At 47.7% G+C, this 21,475-nt stretch overlaps 1 protein-coding gene across 4 annotated transcripts; it reads right to left on the reverse strand.

Annotated features, from left to right (window-relative positions):
- Positions 1-1,043: 1,043 nt before the first annotated feature.
- Positions 1,044-21,211, reverse strand: LOC115553470 (endophilin-B2). 4 transcript variants are annotated; one of them, XM_030369744.1, is made up of 12 exons: positions 21,071-21,211; positions 20,542-20,683; positions 19,161-19,172; positions 17,369-17,497; positions 16,511-16,644; positions 16,169-16,261; positions 11,226-11,288; positions 7,668-7,691; positions 6,742-6,831; positions 6,503-6,603; positions 2,051-2,198; positions 1,044-1,819 (listed from the first exon to the last, which is right to left on the reverse strand). In XM_030369744.1, exons 1-12 carry the CDS (start codon positions 21,131-21,133, stop codon positions 1,712-1,714), a joined length of 1,107 nt encoding a protein of 368 aa, XP_030225604.1. In that variant the 5' UTR covers positions 21,134-21,211; the 3' UTR covers positions 1,044-1,711. The 4 variants fall into 4 exon arrangements, with proteins under 4 accessions (XP_030225604.1, XP_030225602.1, XP_030225605.1 ...); XM_030369742.1 differs by having other exon boundaries at positions 6,742-6,846; XM_030369745.1 differs by lacking the exon at positions 19,161-19,172.
- Positions 21,212-21,475: the final 264 nt, after the last annotated feature.

Here is a 21,475-nt window from a genome sequence, read left to right on the forward strand (position 1 = left end):
AGTCATGACCAATATATCAACTGTGTGCCTTCTAGTTGTTAGCGAGCCACAATGAGGATACACCTGTAACATTGTTTTATGTTTTGCAAAAGACCAGTCCCACCCCTCGATGTTTTTCGTCCTGGCACTAAATGTACGCACTTATTGCATCATGTCGTGACTCGTACTTATAGTAGGCTACTTAGTTTTCTAGCATCTTATCCTATATATCTTTGTTGTACACGGGGATGGGTTAACCTAGCGTTTATTAGTTCTTTGCACTTGGTTCTATAAAAGCGTCAGCTAATTGCCCTAAATGTAAATGTTCCGATAATAAATAATAAATCTATATTTGCCGCTTGACCTGCCCCTGACCTGGTGGTCGCTGGCAGGGGAGATCGATGATTTACCTAATTACACAAAATACGCAGTTTATTATAGATTTAAATAGCTTCCTGACTGCTGGGCTCCTTATCCCCAGACATCTAAAGTTCCATTCAAGTTGTTTTAGTGTAAAATGAATACAAGCGAGACCGACCATACCTATATACATACTGTATATGACTGGAGATATGGATAGGTTAATTCACTTGAGGTGGTGAAAAATCTAGTTTTTAAAACGTTTATTCTCTTGCCAGAAGGACTATTTAGAAGGACTAGGCTACTTTATTTTGAGATGCCCCTGGAATCCCCATGTTTCTAATGTATAGCAAACAACAAAAAAAGTAAGTTGATTATTTATTTATTTTGTAAGATTTGGGGCTAATTAAATAATATCCGGGGCTTTAGCCCCGAATGAAACAGCCTATTGACGCCACTGTTCGCTGGTCGAGGTTCTGCTGTCGACGGCTCCTGGCAGTGTAGTCGACGCCAGAACCGGGTCACAGAATTGTCTCCTGTTGTTGTGTACGTTGGTGGGTTTAACCATCGTGGTGTGAGTCAGGCCCACATGCAGGTTCAGAGTTCTCTTCATGTTTTTACACGTTAAGCAGAGATTACCAAATGATCTTACGTCATAGAAATCCGTTCCAGAGAGTTGGAGATGAATGGAGAACATTGTTGTATTATTTTTAAGTTTTTTTTAATTGAAAGCGTAATCCGGGAAAATACATACATATACAATACAGACAGGAGAAACACAAACGCCCGCACGCGCACACACACGCGCACGCACACGCACAGACAGACAGACAGACAGACAGACAGACAGACAGAGCAGCAAAATAAATAAATATGTAAACATCACATGACCAGACTGTCTGGTTCCAGAAGTAGGCTGCACATCCGTGGCACAAAGTTAAATAAAACATAACATTAACAATAATCCTTATTAGTAACCTCAATGATATATATATTATTGGATACCCCCCCCCTCCAGACAGAGCGCTCCCATGGCAGGTTAGTGGACTTCTCTGATTGGCTAAAAGGGGACCTGGGCAGTTTGGCTCTGCTGTGTTTGAAGACAAATGCACACAAAAAAGTCAGTTAACATGTGATGGGACTGTTCCTAACTAGGATCAGTCCCATCACATGTTAGCTAACATCAGTCCCATCACATGTTAGCTAACATCAATCCCATCACATGTTAGCTAACATCAGTCCCATCACATGTTAGCTAACATCAGTCCCATCACATGTTAGCTAACATCAGTCCCATCACATGCTGACTAGGATCAGTCTTAGAGCGTGTGTGTATGTGTATGCGTTCGTGTGCGTGTGTGTGTGTGTGTGTTCAGCTGAGCAGCTCCAGGTAGGTGACAGGAACTCTTCCTCTGTGGTTTTCTCTCTCTCCGATCAGCCAATCAGAATCCATCCCAGGCACTGTATACACTGTAATCAGCTAAGAACACACACACACACACACGTTTAGACTCTGGTCTACGGGGGGTCCAGGTGGTCCTGGTCAACGGGGGGTGGTCCTGGTCTACAGGGGGTGGTCCTGGTCTACGGGGGGTCCAGGTGGTCCTGGTCTACGGGGGGTCCAGGTGGTCCTGGTCTACGGGGGGTCCAGGTGGTCCTGCTCTACGGGGGGGGTCCTGCTCTACCTGCGGTCCCCCCCCCCGGTCCTCACCTGGTCTGCGTAGAGCGACAGCTCCGAGGCGTCGGCCGCGTCGTAGTCAAACAGGACCCGGGCGCGGCGGCTTCCTGGGGGGGGGCTGGGGGGGTCCCCCCCTCCCCCACTCTGCTCCCCCTGCTGGCCAGAGCCCCCCGCGGAGCCGCTGGTGGGGGTCAAGGGTCATCAACATCTTTAAGTAGAGCGTAGTACTGAGTAGTACTGAGTAGTGCTGAGTACTACTGAGTAGTACTGAGTAGTACTGAGTAGAGCTGTGTTGAAAAAATCGATTTTCCGATTTTTAATTGATTCGCATATTAATGACCGATTATCGATTAGTACGTCCAAAGATCGATTTTTTTAATTAATTTTTTTTTTTTTTTTAATTTTATAAGTTACAAATTTATATTTTATATATTCATGGGATTCCCCTGAACACTTAGGGTGCTGCATATTCTTGAAAACAAATCTTGAGTGTGGTTTTAGAACAGATTTGAACATGCTCATATAGACGCCATTCAGTGCTTTTACAGTTTAAAATGTTCTGTTCTTATGTTCGCACTTTAAAGAAAAATGCTCAACGTTTACATTTTATACTTCCAGTTTCAGTACTTCTCAGTTTATTAAGTGTGAGCAGTTTTAAAATAAAAATGCTTTTGGTAGCAACCGCTTTTGGGTGAATTCTTAATTATTTTCAAGCATAATAATAATGCACTGGTTAGTGTCCCAGTAGGAATCCACTGTTGCAGATATAGTCACCTCAATGATGTCCTCCATTTATTGTCCTGAATCATCTTTCTTGAAGGTAGATTGACCCTTAACGTTTTCATCAGTCTTCCAGCCATCAGTAACTACCAATACTTGTAAGATTTGCTGTTTAATATTGATATAATACTAGTTTTAATATGTTGCTTCTCTACACAGTCATGAAGTGAAGGAAACGGTTCCAATACATTTTTCATTTTTAATAACATTAACCCCCGGATCGAATCGAAATCAGATCGAATCGGAAATCAGATCAAAATCGGATCGAATCGGGTGGAATCTGAGAAAATCGGGAAAAAATCGATTCTGAAACTTAAAAACCGTAATCGAATCGATTCTTGAAATTTGAATCGAAACCCAGCTCTAGTATGAATAGTGCTGAGTACTACTGAGTAGTACTGAGTAGAACTGAGTAGTGCTGAGTACTACTGAGTAGTACTGAGTAGTGCTGAGTAGTACTGAGTAGTACTGAGTAGTACTGAGTAGTGCCGAGTAGTGCCGAGTTGTGCCGAGTTGTGCCGAGTAGTGCCGAGTAGTGCCGAGTAGTACCGAGTAGTACCGAGTAGTGCCGAGTAGTGCTGAGTAGTGCTGAGTAGTGCTGAGTAGTACTAAGTAGTGCTGAGTAGTGCTGAGCAGTAATGAGTAGTGCTGTGTAGTACTGTGTACTAATGAGTAGAACTAAATATTAATCTGTAGGACTGAGTAGTACTGTGTAGTAATGAGTAGTACTGTTTAATAATGAGTAGTACTGAGTAGTACTGTGTAGTATGAGTCATACTATGTAGTAGTGATGCCGAGATGACGCCTCATGAAACGTCAAAGCCTCGCAGCCAGATGAACCATCAAAGTGGTTCGACCTCGAAGCTTCTAATGAGTACGCTAGGGACACCTAGTGGTGAATGAAATTATGATGAAAGAAAGAGTTTCCTGCGATGACGTGATGTTTGCTTCGTACAACATCAAAACATTTGAGAATTAAAGTCATTTCAGCGATACGTGTGAGTGTGCCGTTCATAAATATCTCCCGAGCTCATGGTAGAAAACAAATCATTGACAAAGATTTTAAGTCATCCCGGGCAAAATAGAATGTCTTATCAACTACAGTAGCCTACTAATAATTGTAATAATATAACTGCATGATGACTCAGAATGGGTGTGATTAATTACATAGCCATTAAAGTGATCTTGGAACTGGGAAGTGTCTTTTTTTTTGTAAAAATGTGCCAATTGTGAACCCATATCGCGGAACAGCCCGAGATGAAGCCTCGAACGCCTCGAACGCTACGTCATTTCGCCTATACGAATCAACTCGATACGGAGCTTCGCAGGGGGAGGAGCCGAGGTACTCGACACACGCCTCGATGCCTCGATGCAAAGCATAACATCACTACTGTGTAGTACTGATTAGTAATAGTAGTACTGAGTAGTACTGTGCAGTAGGGGTGTAACGGTACAAGTATTAGTACCGAACCTTCACGGTACAGGCATTTCGGTGCGGTTACAGAGGTGTACCGCGGTGCGTAAATGTGGCGTACATAGCGCTAATATGGCGAAGGTAAAGGCTTGTTTTGCAATGCAGGATTTAAAACTTGAAGTCGGAGCACCTCCCGGGCCGTTTAGCTAAAGTATACTACTCCAACTCCGTAATCCGCTCAGCAGCTCTCCGTCGGGATGTCGGATACGAAATGCAATTCGCCGCCCGATCGATCTTATATGCTGTCTACAAACCATGTAAGCAGTGTTGTAAATAAACTTTCAAAGCTTTTCAAATCTTATTTGGTGTTTTATTGGTTCTTAAGGTGCAAAGTAAACGATGAACAAAGTAATTAAGGTGCAAAGTCAAACCACAGAATTGATTCAGGAAATGATTTTGTTGGAGGACCAATCACAGCCCTTGCCGTCTCTGTTGCGTCGACCAATAGGTCCATGGCGTCGACGGATAGTTAAAATATATTGGCTGCGCACCTAAGCTACGGGAGGGTCTCCGACAGGCTCTCCGGCTATGGAGAGGGCTCTCCGTGTCTACGTACAGCACTTTAACATGCACACGCTTTTGAAAGGCACTGTCATGCCAAATTTGTACCGGCTGCCAAATTTGTACCGGGCGCGTCATCCATACGTAATGCATTCCAAACCTGCCTGGCAACAGATGATCGCGTCGAATGACGTGAAAGGTTCACGAACATTCGCGAACCTTCTATCTAGCGATCCGTTATCTGTATTGTGCTATTTCGTCCTTGACCTGCTTTAAACACTCAGTTTACTTGCTAAATTTGATTAAACAATTAAATACAATACAAATATAAAGTAAAAACAAGTGTTATCTAGCGATCCGTTTTCTGTATTATGTTATTTCGTCTTTGGCAACATGAGCGCGAATGTTTTTTGAAACCCGCTTTAAACACTCAGTTTACTTGCTAAATTTGATTAAACAATTAAATACAATACAAATATAAAGTAAAAACAAGTGTTATCTCGCGATCCGTTAACTGTATTATGTTATTTCGTCTTTGGCAACATGAGCGTGAATGTTTTTTGAAACCTGCCCGGCAACGGAAGACGCGATCATGTGCTGCCATGCACGTTTGGAATGGATTACGTATGGATGACGCGCCCGGTACAAATTTGGCGCCCGGTACAAATTTGGCATGACAGCACCATCCAGGTGTTACTATCCGTTGCTGTGGAAAAAAAAAACGAGCTATTCAAACCGAGCTCACAACACTATTTCAACAACCCCTGTCTGGGAATTCAGAAATGCAAATGCCATAACAATGTTTATTGGTGTTTTCATTGCTTCTATCTACGGGTTGAGAAACAAGCAGTTTTTTTAATTTTCCCCTTAACTATTGACCGTACCGTATCGTGACTTAAAAACCGAGTTACGTACCGAACCGTGACTTTTGTGTACCGTCACACCCCTACTGTAGTAATGAGTAGTAGGCTACTGTGTAGTAATAGTTGTAATGAGTAGTGCTGTGTAGTACTGTGTATTACTGAGTAGTACTGTTTAGTAATGTGTACTGCTTCTGTCCTACTACGCTAGTGCTAGCTGCTTCTGTCCTACCACGCTAGTGCTAGCTGCTTCTGTCCTACCACGCTAGTGCTAGCTGCTTCTGTCCTACCACGCTAGTGCTAGCTGCTTCTGTCCTACCACGCTAGTGCTAGCTGCTTCTGCCCTACCACGCTAGTGCTAGCTGCTTCTGTCCTACCACGCTAGTGCTAGCTGCTTCTGTCCTACCACGCTAGTGCTAGCTGCTTCTGTCCTACCACGCTAGTGCTAGCTGCTTCTGTCCTACCACGCTAGTGCTAGCTGCTTCTGTCCTACCACGCTAGTGCTAGCTGCTTCTGTCCTACCACGCTAGTGCTAGCTGCTTCTGTCCTACCACGCTAGTGCTAGCTGCTTCTGTCCTACCACGCTAGTGCTAGCTGCTTCTGTCCTACCACGCTAGTGCTAGCTGCTTCTGTCCTACCACGCAAGTGCTAGCTGCTTCTGTCCTACCACGCTAGTGCTAGCTGCTTCTGTCCTACCACGCTAGTGCTAGCTGCTTCTGTCTTACCACGCTAGTGCTAGCTGCTTCTGTCCTACCACGCTAGTGCTAGCTGCTTCTGTCCTACCACGCTAGTGCTAGCTGCTTCTGTCCTACCACGCTAGTGCTAGCTGCTTCTGTCCTACCACGCTAGTGCTAGCTGCTTCTGTCCTACCACGCTAGCTCCTTCTGCAGGTCCTCCATGTGCAGGTGACACTGCTTGTAGTACGCTGCCTGGGCCTCCACAAACTCGTGCAGGCAGCGCAGGTGGTTCACCTGACGACAAACACAGACAGGTGGTTGACCCAACAGACAGGTGGTTGACCCCACAGACAGGTGGTTGACCCCACAGACAGGTGGTTGACCACCTGGAGGGTAACGCTGGGCCGTGTCCAGTGTCTGAAGGAGACGTACGTGTGTGCTGCTGATGTCCCCCAGCAGTAGTTTGGTGACCTCCGCCTGCTGGTCAAACTCCGCCTGCGCTCGCTGGAGCTCATCTCCAGCCTGCAGACCAGAAGCCTTTCAGAAATAGAACACACTCAAATAATGAAGATAATAAACCGTGCCTACAGCACTAACTAAATGGGATACATAGAATGTTTACGTTTTGCAACCAATTGGTTGGGTTGTAAGCAAAGTTTACACCGGTCTTCACCTGAGGCAGTAGTTTATCATCAATGCACTTCCTTCCCATCAGCTCCCCGCTGTAGTTTATCATCCCCCCCCTGTTGTAGTTCCCTCCCCTTCCTGTTGTAGTTCCTCCCCTTCCTGTGGTAGTTCCCTCCCCTCCCTGTTGTAGTTCCCTCCCCTTCCTGTTGTAGGTCCCTCCCCTCCCTGTTGTAGTTCCTTCCCCTCCCTGCTGTAGTTCCCTCCCCTCCCTGTTGTAGTCCCTCCCCTTCCTGTTATACTTCCCTCCCCTCCCTGTTGCAGTTCCCTCCCCTCCCTGTTGTAGTTCCCTCCCCTCCCTGTTGTAGACCCTCCCCTTCCTGTTGTAGTTCCCTCCCCTCCCTGTTGTAGTTTCCTCCCCTCCCTGTTGTAGTTCCCTCCCCTCCCTGTTGCAGTTCCCTCCCCTCCCTGTTGTAATTCCCTCCCCTCCCTGTTGTAGTTCCCTCCCCTCCCTGTTGTAGTCCCCTCCCCTTCCTGTTGTAGTTCCTCCCCTTCCTGTTGTAGTTCCCTCTCCTCCCTGTTGTAGTTCCCTCCCCTTCCTGTTGTAGTTCCTCCCCTTCCTGTTGTAGTTCCCTCCCCTTCCTGTTGTAGTTCCTCCCCTTCCTGTTGTAGTTCCCTCCCCTTCCTGTTGTAGGGTTTTTTGTTGAAGCATGAGGTTCAGGGGTCAGACTCACCTTTTCAACTTCCTGGGTCCAGAGCTGTTGGAGGATGAGAAGAATTTTGAGCAGTTCTCAGAAAAGAAGAGGAAGCCTGACCCTAACCCCGACCCCAACCCCACCCTAACCCCAACCCCAACCCCGACCTTAACCCCAACCCCACTGAAGTGGCGAACCCTTTGTTCGCCCTATATATTCCGAGGCAGAGGTAGTCCGACACACATTTCTTGGGAAGCACGCACAGAGATTGTTTAACTTGGTGTTGATTCATTTATTAAGCAATAACTCCGGTTGACTTTCCAGGAAATAACTAAACATAAAAACTCCAAACAATGTAACTGAAACTGGCCAAAACAGGGTTCTTCGTATTGGACAAAAAGGGCTTTTCAATGTAAAATAATCTGTCAAAAATGCGTCCAATAATACGAAATAATGCGAATTAATGCGAACTAATGCAGTCAGAAAACTGTTGGCTCTCTGCCTTCCAAACCTGAACTACAGTAATTAGCCTGCCCTCTGTGAGGGCCTCCAATAGGCTCCAGGTAGAGCGTGACACACCTACTTCCCCAGGTGACACAACGGACTAATCACAAAATGAATAAATATACATATGAATGAAAGTTTGATTAATATTTCATACACTTTATAATTCTTAACTCATACTTTTAGCCTTAGACTCAAAATATATTTACTGACAAATATTCAACACAAAAGACCTCTAAATGGCTCCAACACCCCAACCCCACCCCAATCCCAACCCTAACCCCAACCCCACCCCAACCCTAACCCCAACCCCAACCCTAACCCCAACCCTAACCCCAACCCTAACCCCCACCCCAACCCCAACCCTAACCCCAACCCCACCCCAACCCTAACCCAACCCTAACCCTAACCCCAACCCTAACCCTAACCCAACCCTAACCCAACCCCCACCCCAACCCTAACCCCAACCCCACCCCAACCCTAACCCAACCCCCACCCCAACCCTAACCCAACCCCCACCCCAACCCAACCCCAACCCCAACCCTAACCCAACCCTAACCCCAACCCCACCCCAACCCTAACCCCCACCCCAACCCTAACCCAACCCTAACCCCCACCCCAACCCAACCCAACCCTAACCCCAACCCCACCCCAACCCTAACCCCCACCCCAACCCTAACCCAACCCTAACCCCCACCCCAACCCTAACCCAACCCCCACCCCAACCCAACCCCAACCCTAACCCAACCCTAACCCAACCCCCACCCCAACCCAACCCCAACCCCAACCCTAACCCAACCCTAACCCCAACCCTAACCCCCACCCCAACCCCCACCCCCACCCCAACCCTAACCCTAACCCCAACCCCGACCTCAACCCTAACCCTGACCCCAACCCCAACCCTAACCCCAACCCTAACCCCACCCCAACCCTAACCCTAACCCCACCCCAACCCCAACCCTAACCCCAACCCCAACCCTAACCCCAACCCTAACCCCACCCCAACCCCAACCCTAACCCCAACCCCAACCCTAACCCCAACCCTAACCCCACCCCAACCCCAACCCTAACCCCAACCCTAACCCCAACCCTAACCCCACCCCAACCCCAACCCTAACCCCAACCCTAACCCCACCCCAACCCCAACCCTAACCCTAACCCAACCCCCACCCTAACCCCAACCCTAACCCCAACCCCAACCCTAACCCAACCCCAACCCAACCCCAACCCTGACCCCAACCCTAACCCCACCCCCAACCCCAACCCCGACCTCAACCCCAACCCCGACCCCAACCCCCACCCTAACCCCAACCCCAACCCTAACCCCCACCCCAACCCTAACCCCCACCCCAACCCTCACCCCCACCCTGACCCCAACCCTAACCCCAACCCCACCCCCAACCCCAACCCCGACCTCAACCCCCACCACCACCCGACCCGACCTCAACCCTTGCCCTAAACCTAACCAAACAGGAGCCCTGGTATCAGCACCAGACACACTGGTATATACCATAAGATACCAGGCACCACGCAGACCAAATGATGCACGCTTTACCCCCGGGGAGAGAACCTTTTCCAGTCTCGTCGGCATAACAAACCACGGCAGCCTTTGAGGAAGACCAAGGATGGGGTCTGATGAAGAAGGTCCCATTAGGTCATACTTTTTTGAGCTGATAACCAACTATGGAAAATACAATTGTGTAATGATTTAAGTTGTGCGTTTGAATTAATAGTTGTGTCATTGAAATATGACACAAACCTCACCTCCCTGTCTGCTCTCCACATATACACTTTCTACATGTTGCACCACCTACCCTGAGTCAGACACCACCTACCCCCAGTCAGACACCACCCTACCCTGAGTCAGACACCACCTACCCTGAGTCAGACACCACCTACCCTGAGTCAGACACCACCTACCCCCAGTCAGACACCACCCTACCCTGAGTCAGACACCACCTACCCTGAGTCAGACACCACCCTACCCTGAGTCAGACACCACCTACCCTGAGTCAGACACCACCTACCCTGAGTCAGACACCACCTACCCCCAATCAGACACCACCTACCCTGAGTCAGACACCACCTACCCTGAGTCAGACACCACCCTACCCTGAGTCAGACACCACCTACCCTGAGTCAGACACCACCTACCCTGAGTCAGACACCACCCTACCCTGAGTCAGACACCACCCTACCCTGAGTCAGACACCACCTACCCTGAGTCAGACACCACCTACCCTGAGTCAGACACCACCTACCCCCAGTCAGACACCACCTACCCTGAGTCAGACACCACCCTACCCTGAGTCAGACACCACCTACCCTGAGTCAGACACCACCTACCCTGAGTCAGACACCACCCTACCCTGAGTCAGACACCACCTACCCTGAGTCAGACACCACCTACCCCCAATCAGACACCACCTACCCTGAGTCAGACACCACCTACCCTGAGTCAGACACCACCCTACCCTGAGTCAGACACCACCTACCCTGAGTCAGACACCACCCTACCCTGAGTCAGACACCACCTACCCTGAGTCAGACACCACCCTACCCTGAGTCAGACACCACCTACCCTGAGTCAGACACCACCTACCCTGAGTCAGACACCACCTACCCTGAGTCAGACACCACCCTACCCTGAGTCAGACACCACCTACCCTGAGTCAGACACCACCGTACGCTGAGTCAGACACCACCCTACCCTGAGTCAGACACCACCTACCCTGAGTCAGACACCACCTACCCTGAGTCAGACACCACCTACCCTGAGTCAGACACCACCTACCCCCAATCAGACACCACCTACCCTGAGTCAGACACCACCTACCCTGAGTCAGACACCACCCTACCCTGAGTCAGACACCACCTACCCTGAGTCAGACACCACCTACCCTGAGTCAGACACCACCCTACCCTGAGTCAGACACCACCCTACCCTGAGTCAGACACCACCTACCCTGAGTCAGACACCACCTACCCTGAGTCAGACACCACCTACCCCCAGTCAGACACCACCCTACCCTGAGTCAGACACCACCTACCCTGAGTCAGACACCACCCTACGCTGAGTCAGACACCACCTACCCCTGAGGCGCTGGCAGAGAGGACGTAGTTCCGAGGTCTGGTCTCCTGGAAGTCAGGCTGCGTCTACAGAAACAGAACAGTCTTAAATGGAAACAACATCATATACAACAACATATATACTCCACTGCCCAACATAACTATATTAGTTATAAAGTAATTATTATAGTACAAATACTATATACTAGTTATTATGATAACATAACTAACACAATACAACCATCTCTGTGTCCATTATTCATATTGTGTATGCATAATGTGTCCCTGGTGGCGGCGGGCGGTTCACGGCTCTCCGTGGTGGCAGGAGTCCTGTACCCCGGACAGGGTGACCCGGGCTGAACAGGGTTAGGGTAGAGACCAGAGTCCTGTACCCCGGACAGGGTGACCCGGGCTGAACAGGGTTAGGGAAGAGACCAGAGTCCTGTACCCCGGACAGGGTGACCCGGGCTGAACAGGGTTAGGGTAGAGACCAGAGTCCTGTACCCCGGACAGGGTGACCCGGGCTGAACAGGGTTAGGGTAGAGACCAGAGTCCTGTACCCCGGACAGGGTGACCCGGGCTGAACAGGGTTAGGGTAGAGACCAGAGTCCTGTACCCCGGACAGGGTGACCCGGGCTGAACAGGGTTAGGGTAGAGACCAGAGTCCTGTACCCCGGACAGGGTGAATCGGGCTGAACAGGGTTAGGGTAGAGACCATAGTCCTGTACCCCGGACAGGGTGACCCGGGCTGAACAGGGTTAGGGTAGAGACCAGAGTCCTGTACCCCGGACAGGGTGACCCGGGCTGAACAGGCCCCGGGTAGAGACCAGAGTCCTGTACCCCGGACAGGGTGACCCGGGCTGAACAGGCCCCGGGTAGAGACCAGACAACGACCCCTCCCAACGGCCCTGCAGGTCGGGGCTTGGGCGATGGGCTGAGGGACGGGTAGTTAGTACCTCTGACTGCCTTACCGACAAGTGAAGCAAACTCATCAGCGACCCCAGGGGGGGAATGTCTGCGGAAGCTGAAGTCAAGATCGAGAATTGGATGCGGGAATGTTAGACCACTATACCAAACTGGAAAATTGGCACAACTGACCAAAGAAATGCAGCGGTACAACCGAAGCATTGTTGGTGTATGTCAGAGCCGGGTGGATACCCCTCGGAGAAGTAACAACTGCCACTGGAGAGACCTCTCTCTATTCAGGCAACCCCAAAGAAGAAGACCCACACACACAGGGAGTAGGACATCACAGCCAGGTTTACATCAAAAGACGCCATATCACATTCATCCAATGCTATGCTCCCGCCAACACTGCGTATGAAGTAAGAGAGACCTTTTACCAACAACTACAGGCTTTCTTCCAGAGCACTCCCAAAAAAGACAAGATTGTAATGGGAGATCTGAACGCCAGAATTGGAAAGGATAACGCCGACTGGAGAGGAGCGATGGGACGGAAGGACCGGGGCAGCTGGATGACAACGGGCTCTTCTCGGCCAGCTTCTGTGCCCTCAGGCGGTAAGGGCATGACACGGCTTCCTCCATCTTCTGAGTCAGCTTTTTAATGAATCGCAGTTTCTCGTTTCCCGACGGCGACAACCATAAACAAAAAGAAAAAAAAAAGAAATGTCTATGGCGACAACAACACGACTACGTCTCCTTCTACTTCCGGCTCACGTCCCCCGGCCGCAAGATCTCGCGCATGTGCAGAACGCGAAATCCGATGTGCGATACGATGCTGGTTTACATGCAGGTAGAAAGCCGACTATGAACGAGTTATCTAGGTGTTCTTACCTGATCTCGCTTGTCAGTTCATGTACCGATATCTGTCCAAAGTTGATCAGGTAAAGGTGTTTACATGCATTTTAAACGTCCAGGGGCCTGTACTACGAAGCTGGATTAGAGGGTTAGCGAGGTATGTTGAGCTCAAAGCCTGGGTTAGCTGGACCACGAAAGTCGATCTCTTTTAGCGTCGCTGTATCACCATGGTGACTTATGCTCACAACCAAACCTGGTCGGGAGCAGGTTTTCAGCTTAGATTACCCAGAGATCGGCTACTTATATCGGCGTGCGCAGCTTCCTAGCCCCTCCTCCGACAATGGAGTCACCATTTTTGGGTGTTCCCGTGGACCTCGGCGCACTTATCGTACAGGCGCCTCTCCGGAGACAGAGGGTTTTTTGGGACAGAACCGATCCCTTGGCATTGTCTGACGATATTCTTTATGAGAGATTTGCGTGCAACAGTAAGTGTACTGTAGTATGTCTGTAGTGTGTCTGTGTTTCAAGTTCGAAGGTGGCCCAACGTTCAATGTACATTAACCTTGGATAGTCAAGTGCCGTGTTGTCCATTATCCCTTATATAACCGCTATGTCAGTGACACAATTAGGCCTAATCATTTTTTATTGTACAAATTCATATTATAGCTGTGAGGATTGTTAAGAAAAATCACCTCCATAGTCGGAAAACCAAATCATAGGCTAGATTCACCTGAAATTATTCAAATGGATGCTTACAATTTTCCACATTGAATAATATTTTTATATATATTTTTGACTTGGCCCAATGTTCGTAGGAGCATGCTGGCACCACATTTATGGGGGTAAAAGGCATGATGATACATGATATTTTTTAGACAATATGCAGAATCTTTTCACTTACAAATTAACACGGTCGGCTATTTTTTGCCAGCACGCCACCCTAGCCATATTATGGGCAACCGTGTTCCCCTTGGCTGTGATTTGAACTTTGAATTCCTCGTAGGAGTTCATAATAATACATTGCTCGCCTTGGGAGAAATACACCGCTCTCGCTCGATTCATTTTGCGTAAGAGTGAGTCAAATGACGCGATATCGCCCCTTTTATGTGAACGCACATTGAACCTAAAGCGGAAAACCTGGTTCAACTAATTGAATCTAAAGTGAGCGTTGTGGAACCATTTAACTCTGATTGCGAGTTGCGTCTCTGTCGAGCCAGGTTTTCCCAAGAAAGTCTGGGTATGTTCATCGAGGTTCGTGGTATACCCCCCTGTTGAGTTCTTACTTGTTTATTTACCGGATAATGACTGCACGAAAACGCACTGACAGATGCAACATGGATTGAGATCTAATCTAGCCGAGAAATCAAAGCAACGCTCATAACAGGAAGAAACGCCTCTGACAAGATTTCCAAGAAAAGAACAGGGTGGTCCGTGAAAGCTTCAAGAGGGACAATTAAACAGCAACGCAGGAGCTGGACACTGTGAAGAAGTCCTCGATAGACTGCCCCCAGACAGAGGAAGCAGAAAAAGACCACTGTGGTAGGATATCTTTGGAGGAAATAAGGAGAGCCAGCAAAAAACTGAATCTGGGCAGGGCACCAGGGAAGTATAACATACTGAACACAGTTAACAGATAGGACTCAGGATAAATGTTGGGAAGACCAAGGCCATGATGCTCAACACCAAAACCCACCAACCTATTGTGATCGAGGAGCAACCCGTGGAAGGCGTGGCCAAGTCGGTATACCTGGAGCAGCATCAGCACAGCTGGAGGAGCTGATGAAGATGTTGAGCTACGCATCAGCAAAGCAAGACATGCCTTTAGGACACTCTGACCTGTATGGCTCTCTTCCAAGCTCTCCAGAAATACACCAACATCAGAACCTTCAACACCAATGTAAAATCTGTCCTTCACTATGGGTGTGAAACCTGGAAAACCACCAAACCAATCATCAACAAAGTACAAGTGATTATTAACAACTGTCTACCTGCAGGTTTCAGCAAGTCAAATTTAAGACTTTTTAAGACCTTTTTAATACCACCTTGAATGGAATTTAAGACCTAAAACACACGATGGTGGGGGTTGGCAAAAGCGGGCCGACTTCAGGTAACGGACGTCTTCCAGCAAACTGTCCTTGTATATGCTGTTAGCAAGAAAGAAGCCTCTCTACATGTCCTTCCTGAAAAACTCTCCGAGAAAAAAAATAAATAAAATAGTCCTGCCCCGACAAATTTAAGAGTTACAGTATTTAAGACCAGCATATGACGAATATATGTAACGAATTTAAGACTTTTTAAGGCCTCAAATTTAAAACGTGAATTTAAGACTTTTTAAGATTTTTTTAAGGATGCGCGGACACCCTGATACAAACTGAGGATTTGGCCTACAATATATCAAATGTAGACCTGCAGAGACGCATGAACCAGGAGCAAATCCACATTGAAATCAATCAAGAAAGTGGGGATGGATCGGTCATACACTTAGGAAGGATCCGAGGAATATAGCAAGACAAGCTCTGGACTATAATCTCCAAAGGCCAGAGGAAGTGATCCAACTGGAGGCGGTCCACGCTTGATGAACTGACCAAGACGAACCTCCTGGCCAGAAGCAAAGCCCATCGCCCTGAGGAGGGTGAGGCGGAGATCCACGGTCGACGCCCTGTGCTCCCAAAGGGGCCAGGGGGATTAAAGAAGAAAGAAGATAGATCTGAAAAAATAGTTTACTTTTAACTTTACTTAGCTTTTCCTTTTTATTCCTCAAACACTAAGAGAGACAGACAGGCAGAGAAAGAGATTGACAGACAGCCAGAGAGACAGACAGAGAGGGAGACACAGACACACAGGCAGACAGGCAAACGGGCAGACAGACAGACAGGCAGGCAGGCAGGCAGGCAGGCAGGCAGGCAGGCAGACAGACAGACAGACAGACAGACAGACAGACAGACAGACAGACAGACAGACAGACAGACAGACAGACAGGCAGGCAGGCAGGCAGGCAGGCAGGCAGGCAGGCAGGCAGGCAGGCAGGCAGGCAGGCAGGCAGGCAGGCAGGCAGGCAGGCAGACAGACAGACAGACAGACAGACAGACAGACAGACAGACAGACAGACAGACAGACAGACAGGCAGGCAGGCAGGCAGGCAGGCAGGCAGGCAGGCAGGCAGGCAGACAGACAGACAGACAGACAGACAGACAGACAGACAGACTCACTGCAGCCTTGCTCTCGGCGGCCTGGGCTCTCCTCAGTCGGGCCTTGCAGGCGTCCAGATCCAGACGGCGGTTCTCCAGCAGACGGCGTTCTTTCTGCACCCAATCACAACCCAGACCTTAACCCAACCCATCACGAGGTCCAATCCCAACCCAGACCTTAACCCAACCCATCACGAGGTCCAATCCCAACCCAGAACCCAGACCTTAACCCAACCCATCCAGGCACTCCTTAACTTTAATGTTAGGTTCATATCTACTTTAAAGATATGTGGGTGTCACAGGTAGAAGGTACAGGACAGAAGGTGAAACAAAAGAAATGTGGCAAATGGGTCTGTTGCTCACGGTGATGAGGCTCCAGTCGCCCTCCAGGAAGTCTCTCAGTGGGCCGATGAGAGCCACGGCTGAGACCTGGGAGAACTCCCGCTCCGCCCGGCCCAGACGCTGCTCACACGCGCCCACCAGGAGCAGGCCTCGGCCTACACACATTCTTTAACCATTAATGTAGCTCAAAATATCACCAGACCTCTGCAGTAGCATGACGAAACACAGACTGTATAACAGCTGAATGGGAGACTGCAGTCCGCCGGATGAACTGAAAGCACGTATAAAGGTCACACGGTTTATGTGTACAAAGTTCATTTTGATGATTCAGTTCTGGAGTCAGTATTTCTCATTCAGAGATGAAAAAATATGGAGAACTAAAAGGAAAAAAAAGGTTGGACAGCACCCTCTATGCATGAACGGCTGCACTACAAGCTAATCACAGCTACACTACAAGATACAAAAGCGATGAGCTACTAACAGCTACACTACAAGCTACTTAAGGCTACGATATAAGCTAATTACACCTACGCTGCAAGCTAAAAGCCACATCCGCTACGAGCTATGGCACAAGCTACATAAGCTACAAGCTACTAACAGCTACACCACAAGCTACTAAAAGCTACACTACAAGCTAATCACAGCTACACAACAAGCTTCTAACAGCTATGCTACATGCGCTATCGTCTACAAGCTAGTAACAGCTATGCTACAAGCTACTAAAAGCTACGCTACAATCTATGCTACAAGCTACTAAAAGCTAAGCTACAAGCAACTAAGAGCTACCCTACAAGCTATTCTACAAGCTATTCTACAAGCTACTAAAAGCTACGCTACAAGCTACTAAGAGCTACGCTACAGTTTCCCCGCAGGGCTCACCGTAGGCCAGCTCTGGGCCCAGGGACCTGGCGGCGTCCTCCATGTGGCGGCCTAGCAGCTGGCCGCTGGCTGGCCTCTGCGGCGCCGTGCGGTCCAGCTTCTCATACAGGAACTCCTCCATCCGGACACCTGGAGAACCACAACGGAGGTGGGCAGGAGACACAGGGGTGTGGCGCCATAACACACCGTTATATATAGATTAGTACTGTCAAGCGATTCAAATATTTAATTAATGTCAGGTTAACTCACGATTAATCGCGAGCAATCGCGATTAATCGCAAATGTTTTTTCTATGCTAAAAATCCCTTGATTTCTTTATCAGATTATTTATTTCTTTATATTTTAATGCTCTTATCAACATGGAGAAGTGCATCGGCTTGCCTTGTGCAAATCTTTTTTTATGGATAACAACATTAGCATATACTGATCAAAACAGGACGATACAAAAAAAAAGCCTATAGTGCAATTAAACGATGAACATACAAACATACTGCCTTGAACATAGCAGTCAGGCTACTGCTCCTTTGTTTTGAGCCAAAGAAAAAAAAAAATATATATATATATATATATATATATATATATATATATATATATATATATATATCTGTAAAAAAAATGAAAGAATTGTGTTAATCGCGCGATAAAAAAATTAACGCCGTTAAAATTGGTATGCGTTAACGCCGTTAATAACGCGTTTAACTGACAGCACTAATATATATATACATCTATATATATATATAGATATACAGTATATATGTGTATAGGGCTGGGTATCGTGGCCAATTTCCTAAATCGATTAGATTTCGATTTATAAAGTTCTGAATCGATTGATCACGATTCAATTCGATTCAATCTGCTCTTAAATAATGAAAATGGCTCAACTGTGTTACAAAATACAAATGTACTTTATTTTTTCCTCTCCATCTTAAACAACAGGTTTTAAGTGCAAACTTGTAAATTGGACAGTTTAAACTTGAGCTGTAAACAAAACTGTCTCAAGCCTCAAAAGTGCAATTTTGAAATTAGAAAGGAATTGCAAGTGAAAGTGTACTTGAACTACAACATTCCATCACTGCAAATTGCATTAAGGCATTGTTTATTAAAGTGCAAAAATAATAATAATGGTAGCAAAACAAAACAAAAAAAAATAATCTCGTGCCCTATGAATCGATATTGCAAGAACATATATGTATATATATTGTAATATATTCATGGGAATCAGTTTGTCTGCCCTGTGTACACACTGTCTGTCTGTGTAGAAAAGGGCATTATCAGAACATTACATGATTGATGGTCATAAATATTTGGCCTGTTAAGCCCTCATGGTGATTAAGGGCTATACAAATAAAATTGAATGGAATTATGTTGGGTGTTGACATTACCAGAGCAGTGACATCATCAGAACATTGACATCGTCAGAACAGTGACATCGTCAGAGCAGTGACATCGTCAGAGCAGTGAGTGACATCGTCAGAGCAGTGACATCGTCAGAAAAGTGACATTGTCCGAGCAGTGACATCATCAGAGAAGTGACATCATCAGAACACTGACATCATCAGAGCAGTGACATCGTCAGAGCAGTGACATCATCAGAGCAGTGACATCATCAGAGCAGTGACACCATCAGAACACTGACATCATCAGAGCAGTGACATCATCAGAGCAGTGACATCATCAGAGCAGTGACATCATCAGAACACTGACATCGTCAGAACAGTGACATCATCAGAGCAGTGACATCGTCAGAGCAGTGACATCATCAGAACACTGACATCATCAGAGCAGTACTCACCAGTGTAGTCCACTGAAGCGTGGAGATTAAAACACAAGTTAGATGAATCACTGAATAACGACAACTATGATAGCATCGGATCACGTGGCAGTAGGTAAGACTGAAGCCTCATATTTAATACTTAAAGGGGTAGTTTGTAATTTTGGACACAGGGCCTGATTCCCAAGATAGCCTTGGTGTTCTTTATCATTGGAGACAGTTTTGAACACATGTCATTCAGTCCTTCTAGTTGCAGAGTTCGCTCGTGCTAGGCTAGCGCACGGTAACGGGCAATGCTAGCCTGCTAATAAAACAGTCTTACCAACTCCGCAGTACGCCCGAGGCAAATCAATTATAACGCCAGACTATAGATGTAAATGTCTGTGTTGATAGAATAATGTTAGAAATGAAACCAACCTTGCATTGCATGAATCATCGCATTTTGAGGGACTACTTTCTCAGCAGCAGCGGAATTTAACCTAGGTATCAGTCCGCCGCTGCCGTAGCCTACTACCAGGAGTATATCACTGCTGCTGAGACAAAGAAAGTCCCCCAAAATGCAACGCAATGCAAGGTTGGTTTTATTTCTAACATTATTCTATCAACACAGACATTTACATCTATAGTCTGGCGTTATAGTAGATTTGCCTCGGGTCTACTGTGGAGTGGGTAAGACTGTTTTATTAGCAGGCTAGTATTGCCCGTTACCGTGCGCTAGCTTATCACAAGCAAACTCTGCAACTAGAAGGACTGAATGAAATGTGTTAAACTGTCTCCAATGATAAAGAACACCAAGGCTAACTTGGGAATCTCGCCCTATGTCCAAAATTCCGAACTACCCCTTTAAGAGCTGTTTGTAGTTTTGGGGCCGTTGTGTGAGTGGGTTTGGATGAGGAGGGCAGGCCATCCGTCAGCCATTAATGGAGGAATGTGCTGCCAGTCAAACTGAGGACTGCCCCTGGCTCCTAGTTTAGGCCAATCAGGGAGCCTCTTTCATGAAGGGTTCAGGGAGCAGACAGGATGTTTAGTTTCCAGATCCCTCTCTTTAGGGGCAGTCGGTGTTGGTATGACGTGTTATTACCCTTCACCATATGTTATGTTCCATGTGTAATTATGGTAAATAGACTGCATTTATACAGCGCTTTTCTAACCAGTGGCCACTCAGTGCTTTACAATATGGCCTCACATTCACCGGGGGGGGTGTCAAGGGGGGGGGGGCACTTGCTCAGGAAAACCTCAGCTAGGAGGAGCCAGGGATCGAACTAGCAACCTTCCGGTTACCAGTCAACCCGCTCTACCTCCTGAACCATATGCCGCCCATGTTCCACAATAAGGTGGATAAGGTTCCTTCGTGCTGTTATGTGTAATTAGTCCAGTGACCGAGGGGAGGAAGGCTCCGTACCGGGATTGGGCCGCAGCAGGACTTCGGTCTGCCGGCAGATCCTCTCGGTCCAGAGCCGGGTGACGTCGGCGCGGCCCGCCAGCCGCTCGAGGTCCGCGTCCGGCTCGGTCCGCTCGGCCTGACCGAGCCGCTCCTCCGTGAACTGGACAGTTGGACCATAATATAAGGGAGCAGTACTTTGAGAGAACAGATAACACACCAGACCCCAAACTCAACCTGGGTCTCATTATCTAGTTCTACTAAAACTACAACCATGGGACTGAGAACTACTGCAGTCAGAACATCAACTATTGACTCCATAGACATTATAGGATGCTCCTTTTTTATAAAACGACTTGTTGTGGTATACAGTAAGCAAGGACAGCGCAGTCTAACATCCCATAATATATTAATATGATCCAGATGTGTTTCAAATCCCAGACAGATCGTGATTAGCTCCCTGCTAATGCTCAAGGAAAGGTTTTCGTTTTATAGCATTCGCAAAGGACTTCATTTGTCTAATCGAAACATATGAAGTCCTTATTCCTACCTGTACCGCCCGTGTGAAGAACACCCCGGCGCCAGAAGCCAGTTTCTTCATGTTGAAATCCATGCTGCGACTGGAAGTTTGTTTCTGCTGCGTCTGTTGATGCTGCAGACTGCAGTCTGACGGTGAGCCGCCAGGGGGAGCCGCGGACTGCAGTCTGACGGTGAGCCTCCAGGGGGCGCCGCGGTCAGGCTGCAGTCGGACGGTGAGCCGCCAGGCTACACCGCGGACCGCTAGCTAGTCTTCTGCTTTATTGCAGTGGGAGCACATTGTTGCATTTCCGCCACCCACTGCCCTTATTTGGAACTTTACATGCATAAAGAAAAGGAAGCACAAGGAACCAAGTTTTAACATTTAGTCAGGAAAAAAACAAATTAAATAAATAATACTAATAATTGTAAAGTATTA

Source organism: Gadus morhua, chromosome 11 (genome assembly GCF_902167405.1).
Source record: "Gadus morhua chromosome 11, gadMor3.0, whole genome shotgun sequence".
In the NCBI taxonomy this organism is placed as follows: Eukaryota; Metazoa; Chordata; class Actinopteri; order Gadiformes; family Gadidae; genus Gadus; species Gadus morhua.

Coding starts and splice junctions, on each gene's coding strand:
- LOC115553470 (XM_030369742.1), bottom strand. CDS start 21,133: ATGGATTTCAACATGAAGAAACTGGCTTCTGGCGCCGGGGTGTTCTTC. Junction 20,684..21,070: donor TCTTCACACGGGCGGTACAG/GTAGGAATAAGG, acceptor CCAACTGTCCAG/TTCACGGAGGAGCGGCTCGG. Junction 11,289..16,168: donor CCGCCGAGAGCAAGGCTGCA/GTGAGTCTGTCT, acceptor CTGTTTCTGTAG/ACGCAGCCTGACTTCCAGGA.